This window comes from Stegostoma tigrinum, chromosome 10, assembly GCF_030684315.1.
Source record: "Stegostoma tigrinum isolate sSteTig4 chromosome 10, sSteTig4.hap1, whole genome shotgun sequence".
NCBI lineage: Eukaryota > Metazoa > Chordata > Chondrichthyes > Orectolobiformes > Stegostomatidae > Stegostoma > Stegostoma tigrinum.
In genome coordinates, this window is record NC_081363.1 from 9,929,202 (window position 1) to 9,950,666 (window position 21,465).

A 21,465-nucleotide genomic window follows, 5' to 3' on the forward strand; every position below is an offset into this window, starting at 1 on the left:
ACTATTAATCCCCCAAACCACCACAGACAGACATACACGCACGCATGCACCAGTTCCTGAATATTCTGAGATACCATTTCATGTCGCATTCGGTTACCTAGTTCTGAAAAAATTAGTGTTTTATGCCTGATATATAAATAAGGAGGGGAAAGGGTACAGCTTCCAAAATTATTTTGTGTAGCAAGTGGCTTCGTGCTTTTTAGAATTCGTAAAGCTCATCATTTCAACCTTCACAATGTTAAAAAGATACAATTCATTTTTGTTGCCTGGTACAGGGTTATTTTATTTTTCAAGACCAATTCATTTCAGTTGCCTTTCTTGTACTATGTATTTTTCTTTAAGTCAACATCCTGTCACATGTGATTTAAATGTCATCAGATATTGTAGTCCATGAAACCAGGAGCTCTTGTGGTGCGGTGGTTAGTCCTTGCCTATGAACAGCAAGGACCAGTTTCAAGTCCTATCAATGTCGGCAGTAGTCTTAATATTATCAGAACAGGCTGATTGACAGAAAACTAGTCCATTGGAGCCGTAGAAAAGTTACAGCACAGAAAGATGCCAGTCGTGTCCGCACAGGGAACCTGGAAGTAAGCATTATTTTACAGCCAGGCTTTTCCTGTTAGCAGTCAATTTCAACTGTGTGAAATTTTTTGTTCCTTCTATTCTTTACTGGCGATAAGGTAGGAAATGTTAAGTTTTGGCAATTTTGTAAAACTGATCATCAGTTGATCTTTGTGGCTATTTTAGGTTGATTTTGTATTCTAGCTGCCCATTCAAATTTCACATTCCAATATCTGGTCCATAGTCTTACTCTCCGTTATTCTCTCGAGTACTCATCCTAAAAGATCTTGATTACTGTCACAAAACTGAAAGTAGTTTCACTACTGTTTTGCAAATATGTATTTTATCACAGTTGCAACTGAATTGAAGTGTAATTTTTAATATGTATGCACCTCAGAGCTGAATAAATCTTTCCACAATGATTGCTTTTTGTCAGTTAAATACTTTCTGCTTTGTTTGCAGAGTGCAGCTGCTACTGCAGCAACTTTGGCGTTACCAGCCGGTGTTCCAGCTCCCTACCAGCTTTCTAATGGACCAATACTAGCGAATACAGGTAAAAGCAAATCCTAATTTTATGGTCTTCATTGATAGTGTGGTGCAGAAAGAGCTCTGTATACCAACTCAAACAACCTCTGCACTTGTACTTTTCGTTCGTACTGCTGTCTACTCGGTTCACGTTTGATTGCCAAGCTTGAAATTAGTTTCTTCCTTTTGCTTTTCTCCTTTACCTTTATCTATACGTTGTAAATGTACTTCTGCTTTGAATTTTAAATGACTATTTTATGATCATACACCTGACTTTGAGTCAGCATCTGGTGAGTTGGGTAAGGTTAGGCTGGGGAGATGAATTCTCTGATAAAGTGGTTTGTGTCAAGATGGAAATCTAAAAATGTCTCAACATATTTGTCTGATAGCATGAAGAAAGCAGATGTAATTTTCAAAAGGAAATATCCGAAAAAAAATTTCAGAGCTATGAACAAAGAGGATGCAGAGTGTAAAAAATTATTTGGCTCTTTCAGAGAGCTGACATAGGCACAAGGAACTGAATGGCTTCCTTTTTTCTTTAAGTAGCCACTTAGAAACAGGATTTGAATATTGTTGATTAGAGAGAGATGTTGATGAAACCTTTTGTCTTTCACTTATCAGGAAGTAGGCAAGGATTACAAATGTCAAACAATCATCATTTTATATTGCAGGAGAAATAGGTGCTGATGGATTGGCTATGGTGTTGCCATGAAAAAGTAATGAGGAGCTAAAGAGGAGCCCACCCTCCCAGAAAATTCAAGACCAGTGCAAAGTTAACTTGCCAACCAATTAGCATGCTTTCCTCCAGTAGTTTACATTGGTGTGGTCATTTGAAGTGTGGCATTTTGTATTTGGCCTGTTGAAGGCAAAACAAAAAGCTTCATTAGCATGTCTCCTTAGAAAAATTCTAACTTTGTGTTACTTGAAGTATCATCGATGCTAGTTAACTTGTTTAAATTCTCATATTTACTATCAAATCCCTCCCTATCCTCCTTGCACTGATCCTATTATTACCTGCAGCACAACACTTTTTGAGATGCCTTAATGTTCTTCTAATTCCGGCATCTATCATCCCTAATTTTAATCATGCCACGATTAGCAACTTTGCCTCCAGTTACAAAGTGGCTGAACTTTGGAGTTCTCTTCTTAAATGCATTTGCCTCTCTAAATCTTCTTCTTAAGATCCTTTGAAAAACCTACCTCTTTGATCAAACTTTTGGACATGTGACTTAATATCTCTATAGGTGACTTTTGACATCAAATTTGATGTGGGAACATGCCTGTGGAAATCCTTGGAACATTTTTATAATGTCAGAGATACTATATGAATATAAATTGTTTTACAAATTTGTGATCTTCAAAATCTAACCAATCTTTTCTAGCTGTCTATATGTAACCCATGCAAATTCTTGTCTTTCCACAGGGCAACTGCTGCAAGTTGTACGAGCTCCTAATGGAGCCCACTACTTTTTCCAGCCACACCAGCAAGTTGTACTTGCACAATCAGTGACTCAGCAGCAGGTTATTCAGCAGATGCAGTCTGGTGGTGTGCAGGCACCTGTCATACAGCAGGTGTGTACCACTGATTAGTTTTGATGTGGAGGTGTCAGTGTTGGACTGGGGTGGACAAAGTCAGACGTCACAACACCAGGTTATAGTCCAACAGGTTAAATTGAAGTCACAGGCTTTCACCTGACACAGGAGCAGCAGTCTGAAAGCTTGTGATTTCACATAAACCTATTAGACAATAACCTGGTGTTGCATGAATTCTGACTGATTAGTTGTCATCTAGTGTCAGTTAAGGTTGATAAGAAAATAGATTATTGTAACCAAACTGCTATTCTATAACTAAATTTCTATTTACCATAACTTTTCATCTTGTGTTCATTGGGACAATTCACAAGAAATACCAAAGTCAAGGGAAAACAACTTTTATATTGTATGAGAGGAGAGTGATGGTTGCTTGGCAAGTGTACTCTGATTGGTAGAAATATTGTCATGGGGAATGCACTAATTACCATTGATTGACAGTTAACTGTCAAACTTGCCCAAATTTTAAACTAGGTAGATTGAATCTGGTCATAGTTTTGCCTTGAAAAATGAACCAGAGAATAGCTGTCACCTATCTTGTTGAGTTGCAGTGAATGTGCATACTCCGTGAATCAGCTTGTGCGTACTGAAAGCTAGATGCTCAGTATCAGCAGTGTGTATTATCTACAAACTGCACTGCAGAAATTCACCAAAGATCCTTAGACAGCACATTCCAAACCCACAGACGTTTCCATCTTGAAGCACAAGGTCGCAGGTACATGGGAAGACCATTAATTGCAAGTTCCCGTCCAAGTGTGTCGCCACCCTGACTTGGAAATATATATTGCCAACAACCAATTTAGGATGGTCAGTTATGCTCACAGTGTTCACCTGCATGTACTAGAAGCTACAAATTTTTGTTTTTTTTTCATTCTTGCGTGGAAGGTGGGTGTCTCTGGCTGGCCAGCATTTATTGCCTGTCCCTAGTTGCCCTTGGAAAGGTGAGGGTGAGCTGCCTCCTTGAACCACTGCAGTCTATGTAGTGTGGGTTGATCCCAATGGGACTGAAGGATTTCTTCAGCATTTCAACCCAGCGAAACCAGAGCTAACATTCCTCAGAACTGAGGAAGGGTCACCAGACTGGAATCGTTAACTCAGATTCTTTCTTCAGAAATGCTGCCAGACCTGCCGAAGTTTTCCAGCAACTTCTGTTTTTATTCCTGATGCACAGCATCTGCAGTTCTTTTGGTTTTTATTTAGCAACTTGTCTAGGTGCAGAATCATACTTAATGTCAGACATTGTGAATGAGTTTTGCCAGTGTGGGTAGTTTGGATGCAGTCAGTGCCTTACTGCTTGTGAATGGCCAAAGGTGTGTGCTGTTTGATATAATCTGCCAGCCTGAGAGAAATGTGGTCTATACACCAAGTATCAGACTGACACAAAAATTTTTATATCACATTAATATTTTGTTTGATAGAACTTATTTTTGGCTTGACAGCAGCTTCTTGTTCGTGGCAAACACTGCATATTGGCAGTGTGTGACAGCTAGTTGTTCAGATTTTGAGATATTTTACTGTTCCAGGGTATCCTGAGGTAGGCTGGGCACAGAAATTTTTTTCTTTGTTATTTAAGATGCATCGGATTGAGATATAGATGTTATGACAATTTAACCATAGCATTAAATAAACTGGAAGAATTGTCCTGATGAATACAAGATTGTAAGCTTCACCAAATATGTACTTTTTCCAGTAGTACTATGTTCTGTGTTTGCAAATGACTGTTTGAATTCAGGATTGTTAACTGAATAATGAATTTTCAGCTACTATTTTCCAAATTGATGCCTGCTCAAGACCAATTATATGTTGTGAAGCAAAAGAAGGTAAATATTCTAAGCAGAAGAAAATAAAAGCTGTGGGGATGGAGCAGGGCAGAAGGAGTCACTGAATGGTTCTGGCTCTCTTAAAATTAAATCAAGTAAAGTAAAATCGTTTTATTTTACAAATTGATATTGTGGAAAAACTATAAAATATATATACACCATAATGTAGTTTACCTAAAAAACATGCCTCAGAGTTATAGATAAAGGAGAAACAAACAGGACTGCAAATAAAGATTATCTCATTTTCTTTCTTATCAAGAGTACTCATATTTGCAATATGCCGCATACGTAGTGAGCCTGAATTCTCATTTTAAGTTCTTAAATATTTCTGTTTTTGTGAATTGCTGTTAGTACAGTTAATTATTTGTGGTATTCAATGATTTTTCTCAATTAATTTGTAAAACACTGCCCAATATTTTAAAAAATAGCAAGCATCCCTTTTTGATATTATTGGAGTGGAATATGCTTTTACCATAGTTTATGTAATGCTGTCTGTTAAATTGTCATTGTGCCTACAGTTCTGTAAGATGCATTTTAAATCAGTAAAGTGAAAATTTTCTGTGGAAAATTAAAAAGTAACCCTTTGGGGTTTTCTGTGTTGGGGAACATTGCGTTTGTACACCATGTATGCATGTATTTGGATCATTGAATTTTACAATGCAATAAGAGGCCATTTGACCCATCATGAATGTATCGGCTTCCAGAAAAGCTACCCAGCTGGCCCTATCCTCCATCCTTATCCCTGTAGCCCTCTAATTCAAATATTTATCCAGTTTTCTATTGAACCTCCTAAGGATGATCTTCCACCATTCTCCCAGGCAACACATTGCAAATCCTGACAACTCTTCACCTCACTCCTAGCTCTCTTGCTGACCATCTTGAAATTGGGGCCTCTGGTTACTGACATACCAAGTAGTGAAAACAGAGTGTCTGTCTTTACTGACAAAATTGTTCAAAGTTTGAACACGTCAATCAAGTCACTTTCAAGGAGAATAACCCTAATTTCTCTAATTTTTCCTTGTATCTAAAAACCCTCCATCCTGGTGTCATTCTAGTAAATCTCCTTTGAACTCTGTACAGGGCTTCAACATCCTTCCTTAAAAAGCTGCCCAGAACTTGACACAGTACTGCAAATGTGGTCAGACCAATGGTTTATAGAGGTCTAGCATTCATTTCCTTGTTTTTATACAATGCCTGTAGTTATAAACTCAGGGATCCTGTAAACCGGCTTAACAACTGTTTCAACTTGCCTGGCCACCTTCAAAGAATCATGTTCGTGAACCCCAAGGTCTCTCTGCTGCTGTACTCCCCCAAAAGTTGCACCATTGAGCCTGTAATGACTCTCTGGATTTCTTATATCAAGATACATAATTTTGCATATCATCTGTATTGAAATTCATTTACCAGCTGTCTGCCCATTTGGCCAATTTGTCAATTCCCGCTGAAGTCATTCACCATGATTCTCACAATTCAATATTCTCCCTACCTTAGTATCATCAACAAATTTAGAGATTTTCCCCTCAACACCCATCTCCAAGTTGATTATATAAATCAGGAAAAAGCAAAGGTCCCAGTACCCGTCCCTTGGGAGCACCACTTTCAACTTGTCTCCAATCCGAGAAGTGTCCATCTGCACTTATCTTTTGTTTCTTACCTTTTAAGACGCTTCTAATCAATGTTGCCAAGGACCCATCAATGCCAAACATTTCTAATATGCTAATGAACCTGCTATTTTGCAACAGATGCTTTCTGAAAGTCTAAATATACATCCAGAGCACCTACCTTCATTCACTGTCTGCCATCTCATCAAAGAATTCAATTGAATTTATCAGACATGACCAGCTGTTGAGAAAGTCATGTCACTTTGTCTAGTATTAGCTTATTTTTGTCAAAGTGTACAGTTATCTTATCCGGTCTTATGGCTTCTATCAGTTTTCCCACTATTATTGTCAAGCTGACACATCTGTTTTCTGGCTTGCCTTTTGCCCCTCTCTTAAACAACAGTATTATCACATCTAAAATCCTCCAGTTCCCAGAGACCAATCCTGTGTTCATAGAGGCCTTGAAAATTTCTGTCAATGGCACCCGTAATTTGCTCTCTCACTTCTGTCATAAATCTAGAATGCATCCCATCCAGGCCTGGTGACATAGAACGTAGAACAGTACAGCACAGTACAGGCCCTTCGGTCCATGATGTTGTGCTGAACTTTTACCCTAATCCTAAGGTCTATCTAACCTCCACCCCTACCTTATACTATCATCCATATGTCAACATAAGAGTGCTGCCAGCCTTTTTAGCACCTCTTTATCACTGTAATGATCAATTGCTCAGCACCCACATTTTCAACTAGACCATTGTCACCATCTTCTAATTTGGTAAAGACAGAAACAAAATGTTCATATAGAACCTCTGCCATATCTTTTGCTTCAGTGAGCAGCTTACCCTGCATGTTCCTTATGGGCCTCACTCTGTCTTTTCACTAATCTTTTACTGTGTTTGAAGAACATGTTACTATTTGCTTAATCCTTGAAATCCTGTTGTGGAGAGTAGTTATTAAGCTTGGTTTACACCTTCCTTTCCTGTAGATGCTGGCTCCACTGCCACCTGGAAGTATCCCTCAGCAGACCGGAGTGATCATTCAACCTCAGCAAATTCTTGTTGCAGGGAACAAAGTTCCTTCAAACACACAGGTATTCCGTTGTAGAAGTAGACAGGATGGTATCCGTGTTGTGTACTGGACTTGCTTCATAAGTGTGAAAGAGAAATCATATCTTTACATTGTGCGTTCAGTTTCATTAGGGAAGTCATCTGGCACCACTTGACCATGACACACACTGGAGTCTGACTCCACTGACTCCCAGACTGCAGGCTTGTCTCGTAACCTTTCACTAACTCCCAACCTTCAGCTCATTGACATTACAATTGTCAAGAATTCTGTACTTTGCTCAAGAGTACAAGAAAGTGTATTTAACATCTACAGGTAGCCAGTACGAGGTCTTGGGTTTATTTTGAAATTCTTGTGCTGTCTGCAATGTTGCACTTTATTGCTAGATTTGTGTACATGAGCTTAGAATTAAAAATCTGTCTAAATTACCTGTTATGTTTTTATGTGCAAGTTAAATATGTTCAGATTGAGGTGACTATAATGATACTAGACTATCTAACTTCAGGTTTTTAAAAATGACGGCTGTTAAAATAAACCTTTCAGGTTATGCAAGCCACCACTGTAGCAGCAACCCCATCGACACAGGTTGCTCAAACAAACAGCTCCACTCCTGTTCAGCAGCAACCACAGCAGCAGCAGCAGCAACAGCAGCAGCAGCAGCAGCCGCAGCCACCTTTAGTGGTGCAAGTAGATGGGTCTGGAGACACTTCATCAGAGGAAGATGACGATGATGAAGAGGATGAGTATGATGATGAGGAAGAAGAAAAGGATAAGGAGGAGGTTGGGGAAGATGGACAAGTTGAAGAGGTAACGTGACATGCATTGAAAGCAGGTTTATACAGAATACAGCATTCCAAACACTTAAGTTATCTTCGAAATCTCTTCATACACCATTAGAAACCGGCTTTAAAAAGGTCACATACACTGTTGCTTGGTAGAGCAGAATTTGAGAATATTGCTGAGAAGAGAGATTTGTCACTCGACAAGGAGAGAAGCCTTGCTCTTTTAAAAATTACATGGGAGCTTTGGGACCGTGTTGTTCCCCTTGCATTCTCCATGACAATGACAATGCCTCTGCCAGTCAGAATCTACTTGCCAATCAGTCATCACCCTTTTCTCCTGTGGTATAAATTGTTGTGATGGTTTGAAATCTTGCACATTTCCCCATTTCTTCATGCTCATATAGACAATAGACAATAGGTGCTGGAGTACGCCATTCGGCCCTTTGAGCCAGCAACACCATTCGTTATGATCATGGCTGATCATCCACGATCAGTATCCTGTTCCTGCCTTATCCCCATAACACTTGATTCCACGATCTTTAGGAGCTCTGTCTATCTCTTTCTTGAAAGCATCCAAAGGGTTGGCCTCCACTGCCTTCTGGGGCAGAGCATTCCATATATCCACGACTCTCAGTGAAGAAGTTTTTCCTCAACTCTGTTCTAAATGGCCTCCCCCTTATTTTTAAACTGTGTCCTCTGGTCCAGGACTCACCCATCAGCGGAAACATGCTTCCTGCCTCCACAGTGTCTAATCCCTTAATAATCTGATACGTCTTAATCAAATCCCCTCTCATCCTTCTAAACTCAAGTGTATACAAGCCCAGTCGCTCCAATCTTTCAACATATGATAGTCCCGCCATTCCGGGAATTGACCTTGTGAACCTATGTTGCACTCCCTCAAAAGCAAGAATGTCCTTCCTCAAATTGGGAGACCAAAACTGCACACAATGCTCCAGGTGCGGTCTCACCAGGGCCCTGTACAGCTGCAGAAGGACCTCTTTGCTCCTATACTCAATTTCTCTTGTGATGAAGGCCAGCATGCCATTAGCTTTCTTCACTACCTGCTGTACCTGCATGCTTGCTTTCATTGACTGATATACAAGAACACCCAGATCTCGTTGTGCTTTCCCTTTACCTAACCTATGAATGCAACAGTAATACATTGCACTAATGTTGTATCATTAACGTACAAAAAAAGCCTTAAAGTGCTTTGCAAAACCATAATTTGACAAATTGATATGCAATCAAAGAAAGAGGTATCTGGAGGGAAGGATTAAAGTGTTGCCAGATGTAAATTTTCAGGAAGGTGTCCAGGGAGAAAAGACAGAGGAAGCTAAAATGGGAGTTTCAAATCTGAGTTGAGGCAGCTGAAAGCACAGACTTCAACCTTGCGCTGGTGTGAGGAATGCTGAAGAGACTGGAATTGTAGAATTGTGAAATTCTGTGAGAATTGTCAGGCTTGTGTGTGGGTCACGTACATATGCAAGTTTAACCAGGCTTTGCTTGACTCTTAGCAAAGTGCAGACTGTTATGTTTGTATAAATTGTATAAATTCTGCATTAATTGCTTTTTCTAAATTTCTAAGGAGCCACTGAACAGTGAAGATGATGTCAGTGATGAAGAGGGGCAAGAACTCTTTGACACAGAAAATGTTGTTGTATGCCAGTATGATAAGGTGAGAACCTAATAACTAGAATAGATCCGGGCGCTTGTCCCCCTGTATGGTCTTATGTATATTAAAATCATCACCAGTCTTGTGTGCTTCATTCAGAATTCCTACGCAAACATTTCCTTTGGAAACATACTGGCTTAAAATACTAATGTCCCTGTTCACTTTCCATTTATTACCAGCTGGTGGCACTAGAATGGAAGTCATTGTTAATGCCTGTGCTAAACTGCAGCAACTAGCTCCCAGTAGTCTGGGAAGTTCTTATCCAGGACCATTGTACTAGCTCCTAGTAGTTAGGAATATGAAGGAATGATTTATTTATTGTCTCACATATCTTGAAGATACTGTGGAAAGTCACCACAATCCGGCAAGTTCCATTAAGATTAAAAAGAAATTACTGAAGTAAAAATTCATCTTTAATTCGAATTGGGGTCTCAAGCGCACTTCAGGGCTTCTGCAAAGTATTCCGGTCCTCAAGGACTCCCACTCTGGGAACAGCAATAACGATGCTGATGCCCCAGGAGACTCCGGCTTTGGTGCCGTTACAGTCATGCCAACACCACCGAGAGTCCAGGCTCCAGGCCTGCTGCTGGCTGGAATCCCTGTCCATGCTGACAATGCTGCAGCCACTACCATGCTAGCACCATTCCAGCCTTGAAGAAGAAAGGAAGAAGAAAAGAAAAAGGATGAAAAGCACATAAAGAGAATGATGCTGTTGTCCTGGAGATGAACCCGAACACTACCGATCTTGCTGGCAACAGATAGAATATCTTAGCCAGGCCAGAAAATTTGGTCTTTCGATGTCTGATCTTGAAGCACAGAAATTTTCAACACCAGAGGCTTTAGGGAGGTGGTTCAGAGGAGAATTGATACCTGGAATGACGAGGTTAGTCTCTGGGCTTGTTTCCACTGGAGTTTAGAAGAGTGAGTGATGATTTAATTGAAATATATAAGATCCCGAATAGTTCTTATAGAGTGGACATGGAAAGGAAAGTTCCTGTTGTGGGTCAGTCCAGAAGCAGACAGCAGTTTTAAAATCAGGAGTTGCCCTTTCATTACAGAGGTGTTAATTTTTTTTGTCTCAGGTTGTGTGACTTTGGAACTCTGCTTCAGATGGCAGTGGAGGCTGGGTCATCGAATGTTTTAAGACAGAGGTGTATACATTCTTGTTTGGGGGGGATTTCAGGATTATTGGGATAGATGGGAGAGTGGAATTCAAGGCAAACAAATTAGTCCTAATCTTATAGAATGGTGGAGCAGCTCAAAGGACTGAATCTTTCTACTGACCTTTGTTCTTATTTCATGTGGTTGTATGCACTTGTGCCAGTTGTTCAATAACACATTCAGGCTAAAGTCCCACACCATGTTTTGTTGTCAGTCACCCTATAAATTCCTCATCCTTATGCACCTGTCCAACTTACTTTAAAATTATTTATGGATCACTTTCCACAACCCTTACAGTTAAAGTATTACAGGTCCTGACAATTCTTTATAGAAAATTTTCCCTCCGCTTTCCTTTACATGTTTGCCTATGATTTTAAATCTGGTTATGGAGTTTAATTTGGTTTCAGTAATCTGCTAAGAGAAATGGTAGAGGCTGGTACAATCACAGCATTTAAAAGATATATGGATGGGTGTATGAATAGGAAGGGTTTACTGGAATATGGGCCAAATGGTGGCAAAAAGGACTAGATTAATTTAGGATGTCTGATCAGCATGGATGAGTTGGACCGAAGGGTCTGTTTCCATGCTGTACAGTTCTATAACTCTAACTGGCTAGAGCACCATTTTTCAATATGAAACAAAAATGGCATTCCGGGTCCCTTGTTAAGGAGTAGCATCTATAGTCTAAATAGTCAGTCCCTGTCATGATGATGTTAGGTGAATATATTCGCCCTTGGTTCAACAGCCAAGTTTTCTGAAGCCACCACAAGTAGCAGTGGTATTGTCCATTCAGACAGCAGAGATAGGTGCTATATGGATAGCATACATCTGATCAGATGTGCCCAAATTGGGAATAGCCTAAAGGTTTTCTAGTACTGGAACGACCCCCTCCTGACAGTCACAGCAATCTGCTGCACTGATGATTTTTATGTCCCAAAATCCCAAAGGTTAACTGTAAAGCTAGAACTTTATAAACTTGAAAAAAATACAATCAAAAAGTGATACTGGAATAAAGCGAAGAGCTATGGCTGCTGAAGATCTGAAATAAAAACAGAAATTGCTAAGAAACTCTGCAAGGTTGATGTTTAGAGTCTGGTCACTGTTTGTTATCAGTTCTGATGAAGGGTCACCGGACTCAAAACGTTAACTCTGTTTTCTTCCCATAAATGCTGCCAGACCTGCTGGGTTTCTCCATTAGTAATAGAATGTTACCTTTTTAAACTAATGCCACAAGTACAGTGGTAATGCTAACCTATTACCTGATGCAAATTAGTAAGCATGCAATTGAATGCAAAATGTTCTCCAATATCATGAGATATCACAGAGCTAGTGTCCATTTTTAATCTGGTTGGTACATTCTTTACAATGTCAGTTACAGAGGAGAAATTATGATGATATTATGTTTCATAGAGTGCTTTGTTTTGTCCTGTTTATTACTTTTGCTTGATGTTTCTCTACAGAAATGTCCATCCTGTATTGCTCTAATTGGAAACTTCGATGATGTGATGTTGCATTGCCGTAACCAAGTTATGATTGTTGGTCTTGATTTAAGTTTTCTCAATTTAGTACTCACTCACGGGTATTTCAACCTCTTGGAGTTTGATAATGTGCCTGTGTTTGAATGAGCATTTTGAGCTGTACGTCTTGTTTGATTTATTATATTAATGTTGATTTATTACATTCATATTAGCACCAGGAAAACTTGAAAAAAGAAACTTCTACCAAGTAAAACAAACAGACGCATCTGGCAGGCAGAGTTTCAGCTCATCACAGGGCACCGTTTCAGTTACTGTGTGCTAATAATATTGATGGCTTATACTGAGATTCGCATAAAAAGAATGAAAAACACTTGCAAGCTGCCATTAATCATATTTCTCAAAACTTGAGAAGTGTAGGTTTATTTTAACATTCTGCAGAAAATCTGATTTGGAGGTTTGTGGAATCTGGAGTTTTGAAATGTTACCTGTTTTCTGGGCATCAGCAAAGTTATTCTGTTGATTCGTAAGAGTTTTGCTTTTGAAGGCAAGTGCTGTGCTCTAGAGTTCTTCATGCCTAACTCTAATCGGAATTGATTACATTAAACCTCTGCGGTCTGCTTCTGGCCGGCTTGTGGTTACAGCTTTTTGCACGTTAATGTCTGGCATTCTGCTGTGTTTTCTTTTTTTTTAAAAAACGACCTGAAATGTAAACCAACTGGAAAATTGGTTATTCATTGAACAAACGAGCATGGTTTAAGTTTTATACTTGATCAGATTGTCCAGACTTGCACAGATTATTAGCATTTGAAAAGATGCACTTGACTATGGGTTATAGCACTCCTTAAACTTGGACAATGAAGCAATAAATTGATGAAAGATGCCATTCAGTACAGTATATCAGTTCATATTATAGGTTGTAAACATATACTTCTAACATGATATAACCCATTAACCTAACTGTCAATAGAGCTGACCAACAAAGAAATTTGAATAATCCATGTGAAGTTTTTTAATGGCATCAAAGCTAATTGGGAAAAAAAACCTCAAAATATTGAATTTATCAGAAGCTACTGTACAATCCTGATCAGTTAAGTTGACCTTTCTGTCAGGTTTGAACTGCAAAATTAAAGAAGTGGTACTTCAATCACAAATAGCTTAATTCTTTATTTCCACCACCAGCAGAGATAGGATTGATCTAAAGAAACTTTAAGCTCCTTAAAATACCCATGTCAGGTTTAATACATTACCCCAAAATTACCATCTCTGACCATGCAGCCCTCAGAGTGCTGCAGTAATTTGTTAACCAAACCTGTGTCCCCAAGCATATTTATTCTCTACTACTCACTTGAGCACGATAAAAATGTACTCATTGAGGAATCTTTGCACTCCTCCCTTTGTATCGAATAACTTCTCATTTTTGATTTCAATTTACATTTCAACTTATCGTGCTTTCCTGAGTTCACTGCCCTCCCATCATACTTGATCTCTCCCTCCATGTAAACTCCCTAATTCATTCGCAGCCACCTCCTTGACCTTGCTATCTCATGAGACTTCACTACCCCATAATATCAATCACAGATGAGGCCATCTCCGATTCCTTCTTTGTAATGTTCTCCACAACAACTTCATACCACATTCCACAATAGGAGTTCTATTTCCTGTGCCCCTCTCCCTGGGGGAAGGAAAATTATCCCTCAATTCTCTTACTTTTAAAATTCTATCTGATCGATTTTTAGCCCTCCATTATCACAGCATTTCCACAGCTGTTTATTTGCTAAACTACACACTCACCTGTACTTCTAATTTCTTCACTCCCAATAATTGTTGTTAAACCATGGCCAGCTCCTTGGAACTGCTGTAATCTAATTGCCATCTGTCATGTGCTAAAGCTGCTCAGTATTATGTTTCTTTGTAAATTAAGCAAAATATATACTTTATCTTAAAATGAGAGTATTTGTGTCCTTGTGCCCAAAGAATTGGATGAATCTTCCAATAATCATTAATTCATCCTCAGTGACATGGTCAGTTTTTTTGGCCAGTAGCTTCCAACACAATTTGCACTTTAGATATGTTGCATTCAATATATTTATTTGTTTTATTAAGAAAAAAGTAGTGTTCTTTGTTGGTTTCACAAGCTGCTTACTAAAAAGTCCAAAATCTCTGACATATACTTCAATTATTTTTGTATTCTACTAAGTGTCTTAGCTGAGTTACTTTCAAAAATAATTTGTTGTTTGCCATGCAGGTTGTTACTACATTGAATGAAACTGCTACATTAATCTCTGAAAAGCTCACCATCTTTAAACTATTATTCATGCTTAAGCAATACATCTGTAGGTTCCTTCAAAATTCCTTATTGAGAGATATTAGAGAATTAGAAAATTATGGGCAAATATTCCATCACTCAGAATATTGATGCTAAGGGACTTAAAAAGAAATTGTTCTTGGGATGTGTCTTGTTTCTTAGAAGGCTCATCCTTAATTGGTGTAGAACCGCCAAGAACCACTGTAGTCCATTTAGTGGAGGTACTTCCATTGAGCTATTAGGGAGAGAGTTCCAAGATTTTGACCTGCCCATAGCAATGTCGATATTCTTCCAAGTTAGAATGGTGTATAACTTGAAGGAAAACCTGCAGGTTATGAAGTTCCCTTGTCTCTGCTTTTTTCTTTATTTGTCTAGGCTGGTAGACTTCAAGGGTTTTTGGAAGGTACTGCCCGGAGCAAGACAATTATTGTAGGGCACATTATAATGCTACACATTGCTTTCACTGTGTGCTGGTAATGATAAAGGGATAGACAATTATTGTGGGCATAATCTAGCTTTGGTGTCAAGCTTTTTGAATAATGTTGGAGCTCATCCTGGCAATTGGGAGTGTTCCACCATTCTCCTTCACTTTATACTTGTAGACTGTGACAAGCTTTGGGGGGTTAGGTGATGTTTACTCACCAAAGATTTCCCATGGTCTAACCTGTTGTTGTAACTGTAGCATTTACATGCTGGTACAGTTAAGCTTCAAATCATTGGTAACTCCTGAAGATGGTTAGTGTTCAACAGTGATACTGTTATTGAATGTCATTGGGAGGTGGTTGAATTCTTTCTTGTTGGAGATGGCCATTGTTCTTTATCTGAATGCTTGTAGCATTCATAAAACTGATAAATTGACAACACAAATAGATATAAATACGGTATGTATGACCTGTAAACCATTACAAAGAATGGCTGCAAGATGACGACAAATACTAGGACCTGAATATTTAAGGTACATGAAATTTTGAAGGAAAGGAAGTGAGGAAAAGATGGAGGAATAGTTCTGTTAATTAAGGATGACATTGGTACCCCAGATGTAGAATCAAGTTGAATGGAAATGATAAATATCAAGACTAAGGAATTGCTTGTGGATATTGTCAAAAGGCTTCCTAATGGCAACCTCAATAAAGGAAGAAATACTGGAGACTTGTGAGAAAGATACAGCAATAATTGTGGGTTATTTTAATCTTTGCATGCATTGAACTAATTACATTGATGAGTTCATGGATGTTTCTGGGACAATTTCTTAGAAAATTTATTTTACAGCCAACCAGAGAGCAGGTTAAGCTTGATTTGATAATGTGCAAAGAGAAGGGATTAATTAATGACATTGTAGTGAAGATGCAGTGATTGTAATATGATTGAATATCACATTCAGATTGAGAAAGAACTAGTGTTTTAAACTTAAATAGGTGCAGTTATGAGAGTATATAATATCACAAAGGTGAATGGCAAGTCAGATGATTAGATAGAACATAAAGAATGGTAGAGAATAAATAAACAGCAAACGGGAGAGATTATTATAGAAGAGAAAGCTGACAGGAAATACAAAACCAATATTAAAGATGAAGTGAAGTGGACTCTCTCAGGATTTGTGGCCACCTTGATGTCATGAACATCTCGTGCCACTGTAAATGAGCATTGTTGTGAGTTTCTCACCAGGCAGTGGCAAGTTTTATTTTATTCATTCACAGGATAAGGACATCACTGGCTAGGCAGTATTTATTGCCCAGAGGGCAGTTAAGAGTCAGCCATATTGCTGTGGGTCTGGAGTCACATATAGGCCAGACCAGGTAAGGATGACACTTAACTTCCCTAAAGGACATTAGTTAACCAGATGGGTTTTTCCAACAATCGACAATGGATTCATAGTCATTATTAGACTCTTTATTCCAGATATTTATCAAATTCAAATTCCACCATCTGCCATGGTGAGATTTGAAGCCAGGTCCCGAGAGCATTATCTGGGTCTCTGGATTAACAGTCCAGCAATTATACCACTAGGCCATCACGTCCCCTAAATTGCTAGTTAGGGGTTTATTACTTATTAAATGCCTTGTTAATGCCCCAACCCAGCTCATTAATATTGTCCAGACAAACTAGATGTCAAAAAAACTGCCTGATTCAGGGCGCACTTCAATTTGTTTGGCCTCACGGTGGAAAGCCCACCAGAAAACTCAACGCAGGTTGGATTTAGCCAAAAAAAAGTTCAACCCTAACAGTTTCTACAACTGTTTACAACAGAAGAGTAAAGTGAACATTGGTTGTCTTGAGGGCATGTCTGGGAAAATGAAAATGAGACAATGACAGGTGAACGGAGTAGATATTTTGCCTGTCTTCACTGTCGAGGATACAAATGTTATCCAGAATTATTTGTAAATCTGGAGGTGAGGGAGAAATTTTAAAACAATTACTTTTATTAGGGAAGGCGTTCTTAAATAGGTATTAAAACTAAAAACTGATGAGACCCATGTCCTGAACGATTTGTAAAGAAGTGCGTTGTGGAGAGGGTATAAGGAATCTGCAGAGGAATGTGGATGAGTTAAGTGAGTGGCAAAATATTTGGCAGATAGCATGATCTAGGATAATGTGAATTTGTCAACATTTTGGTAGAAAGGCAGAACAGTACTTAAAGAAAAGAGATTGCAAAACTCTGAGGTATAGATCTGTGTGTCCTGGTACATGAATCATACATGTTAGGCTGTAGGTATCGCAAATGATTAGGAATGCTGATGGATAGTTGATCTTTATTACAAGGGGAGTGGAATATAAACATAAAGCTGTTCTTCTACAGTTGTATAGGCAATAATGAATCCAGTGTGGACATCTTTGGTCCCCTTATTTTAAGAAGGGATATAGATGTTTTGAAACCAGTTCAGAGGCGGTTCACTCAGTGACAACTGGGTGTGGTAGTGGAGATGGGAGTGGATGAGAAAGCGATATCATGAGGAAGGTTTGGCAGGCTGGACCAGCCAGTGCCATTTAGAAGAATGAGGTGATCTATTGAGGCATTTAAGAACTTGAGACAGCTTGACAGGGTAGATGTTGAAAGAAATGTTTCTGCCTTGTGGGCGAGATTAGAACTAGGACGGATAGTTTAAAAATAAGGGCTCTTTCTTGTAAAAGCTATTGAGTCTTTGGAATTCTTCCCAAGAGAACAGCGGAGGTAGAAGCATTGAAATTTAAGGCACGGGTCGATAAATTCTTGGCTGGTGTGCTGCTCTTTGTTTTTTCGGTGCAGTCCTCCCAGATCCATGTGCAGTAGCAACTTCCAGAAGCATAAGTCATTGCTGCTAATGGAATGGCAATCTGACCACTGTGCTCTGATCCTTGGAATTGCATGTTGCACAGCTTAGAGGGAACATTGCTGACATAGGAGACGGTGATTATCCGGGATAGATAGGAATGTGGAGTTGAGCTCGCCGCATGATCATTTCAAATGACAGAGCAGGTTTGAGGGGCTGAATGGCCAAGGCCTGCTGCCAGTTCATGCATTCATATTCCCTGGTATTTGTGTGTGGCATGAATGTTACTTCCTACTTATCAGCCGAAACCTAAATCTTGTCATGGGTTTGATGCATGCGTGCGAAGATAGTAACACAGAAAATAGATGCCAGAGTTGGCTATTCGAGCCAGCACCACCATTCAATATGGTCATACCTGATCACCCCGTTTCATTATCCCACTTCCCCCGTTCACTTCATACCCTTTGATCCCTTTAGCTGCAAAGGCTGTGTCCCACTCCCTCTTGAATAGATCTAACAATCTGGCCCCAACAGCTGTTTGTGGTAGAGAATTCCAAAGGTTCACAACTCTCTAAAGATGTGCCATCTTGTAGATAAAATGTTAAACCAACGCCCTATTTACCTGCTCAGCTGGACGAAACTATCCAGTACACTGTTTTGAGCAGAGCTTGGGAGTTCTCCTTGGTGTTCTTATCCCCATTTATTGTGCCTCAATCTTATTAACACATTACTGTTAATGAGAGCTTGCTATACTACTACTTGACCTGTAAATTTCCTACATCACAGCTGTGAATGTAATCCTAAAGTATGCAGTTGCTGGTAAAGAATTTTGGTCTATCCATTGGATGTAAAAAGCACTATAAATGCACGTCAAAATCTGAATGGTACTAAGTAATCTTCTCTCAGGAATGCATAACAAGTCATCTGTTCATAACTGGAAAAAGCAACAGTTTTCACATATACAACACTTTTAATGTGTTAAAACATCTTAAAACACTTAGAGTAGTATTATGAAATGGAATGTATCACCAACCAACTTAAGTAGACATTAAGACAGATGACTTGGAAATGATGTAGGTTTATAAGTGTGATGTCTGAACTTCAGGTGTTGATGCAAGGATTTCAAAAACAGGGCGTGTTTTCTGTAGAATTTAGAGGGTTAAGAGGCATTCTGGTTTACAGCTATTAACAGGAGAAGACAGGGTGGATAAAGATAAAAGTTTTCCACTGGTTGAGGATTCCAAACTAGGAGACATAGCCTGAGGAGTTGGGCTGGATTGTTCAGGAGAGATGTTTGGATGGGTGGGAGAGGTTTGGAACTCATCTACAAATAGCAGTAGGTGCTGGATCAGTTGTTAGTTTTAAATTTGAGTTAGATAAATTTTTGTTAAGCAAAGATGCTAAGGATTAAGGGCCAAAGATAGGCTTTTGGAGTTAGGCCACAGATGAACTGGGATCTCATAGATGGTGGAATTGGCTCGAGGGGCTGAATGGCCCATTGCTTTTCTGATGTTGCTGCATTCCAAACGCTGCTGCATGTGTCAATCTCTACTGATGACAAGATCAAGCTTGGATGTGATTCCAACCACAGTTGAACAGCTCCCTAGGCTTACATAGAGGACAAGAAAGGATTATTGATCCAAGCCTTCCATCATTGCAACTTTGTGCTGCCATATGTTGTGAATCATATGATCTTACAAAAGGGATAAATGAGGATTTGGAGGGCTACCATAGCCCTTACAACTGAATTCAGAAAGTGAATAATGCTGTCAAAGCACACTTCTCACCTACTCTTAATTACTCTGAGAAAGTTTTCTCATTGATCTTCTGCAGGCCTGTTCCTGGTTTTTCTGTGGGGTTAGTAATCCTTCACGTTGATGCTGGATAACAAATATCAGAATATCAACCCAGCAGCAGGCAAATCTGTGCTAGGTCAGGAATATGTGTGCAACTTTGAGATTATGGTCCACCATGTCGGTGGTATGAACTAGTGGTTGATACTAAAAGAGGTGATGGGGGAAATAGCAAATGCACTAGTAATTAGTTACCAAAATGCATTGGACTCTGGGGTGGTTCCTGCAGATTGGAAAACAGCCAAGTGATGCCACTGTTTAAAAAAGGAAGTAGACAAAAAGCAGGTAACTACAGGCCAGTTGCTTAACTTCGGTGGTGGGTAAAATGCTTGAACCTATCATTAAGGAAGAAATAGCAAGACATCTGGATATAAATTGTCCCATTGGGAACACCCAACATGGGTTCATGATGGGTACGTCATGTTTAACTAATTTGGTGGAATTCTTTGAGGACATTACTTGTATGGTGGACAATGGAGACCCTGTGGATGTGATGTATCTGGATTTCCTGAAGGCATTTGACAAGGTGCCACACCAAAGGCCGCTACGTAAGATAAAGTTACACGGTATTACAGGTAATGTATTGGCATGGATAGAGGATTCATTGACCAGTGGAAAGCAAAGTGTAGGTGTAAATGGATGTTTTTCTGGTTGGTGGTCTATGGCTAGTGGATTGCTCCAGGGATCAGTGTTGGGACCACAATTGTTTACAATTTACATGGATGATTTGGAGTTGGGGAATAAGTGTGGTGTGTCAAAATTTGCATATGACACTAAGGTGAGTGGTAGAGCAAAGTATGCAGAAGACACTGAAAGTCTGCAGAGGGACACAGATAGTCTGAGTGAGTGGGGAAAGGTCTGGCAGATGGAGTACAATGTTGATGAGTGTGAGGTCATCCATTTTGGTAGGAATAACAGGAAAATGGGCCATAGAACATAGAACATTACAGCACAGTACAGGCCCTTCGGCCCTCGATGTTGTGCCGACCTGTCATACCGATCACAAGCCCATCTAACCTACTCTATTCCATGTACGTCCATATGCTTGTCCAATGACGACTTAAATGTACCTAAAGTTGGCGAATCTACTACCGTTGCAGGCAAAGCGTTCCATTCCCTTACTACTCTCTGAGTAAAGAAACTACCTCTGACATCTGTCCTATATCTTTCACCCCTCAATTTAAAGCTATGCCCCCTCGTGCTCGCCGTCACCATCCTAGGAAAAAGGCTCTCCCTACCCACCCTATCTAACCCTCTGATTATTTTATATGTTTCAATTAAGTCACCTCTCAACCTTCTTCTCTCTAATGAAAACAACCTCAAGTCCCTCAGCCTTTCCTCGTAAGACCTTCCCGCCATACCAGGCAACATCCTAGTAAATCTCCTCTGCACCCTTTCCAAAGCTTCCACATCCTTCTTATAATGCGGTGACCAGAACTGTACACAATACTCCAAGTGCGACCGCACCAGAGTTTTGTACAGCTTCACCATAACCTCCTGGTTCCGGAACTCGATCCCTCTATTAATAAAAGCTAAAACACTGTATGCCTTCTTAACAGCCCTGTCAACCTGGGTGGCAACTTTCAAGGATCTGTGTATATGGACACCGGGATCTCTCTGTTCATCTACACTACCAAGAATCTTACCATTAGCCCTGTTGCCTTCCGGTTACTCCTACCAAAGTGCATCACCTGACACTTGTCTGTATTAAACTCCATTTGCCACAACTCAGCCCAGCTCTGCAGCTTATCTATGTCTCTCTGCAACCTACAGCATCCATCGTCACTATCCACAACTCCACCGA

The 21,465-nt window shown here is 39.6% G+C and overlaps 1 protein-coding gene across 4 annotated transcripts in view; it reads left to right on the forward strand.

Moving 5' to 3' along the window:
• Positions 1-21,465, forward strand: part of gtf2a1 (general transcription factor IIA, 1) — an 88,190-nt gene that overhangs the window by 63,463 nt on the left and 3,262 nt on the right. For all 4 annotated transcript variants that reach the window (XM_059648980.1, XM_059648977.1, XM_059648978.1 and 1 more), the window contains exons 5-9: positions 1,024-1,114; positions 2,510-2,658; positions 7,083-7,187; positions 7,706-7,969; positions 9,530-9,619. In XM_059648980.1, the coding sequence (XP_059504963.1) occupies positions 1,024-1,114; positions 2,510-2,658; positions 7,083-7,187; positions 7,706-7,969; positions 9,530-9,619 (699 nt within the window). The remainder of the gene's footprint in view (positions 1-1,023; positions 1,115-2,509; positions 2,659-7,082; positions 7,188-7,705; positions 7,970-9,529; positions 9,620-21,465) is intronic.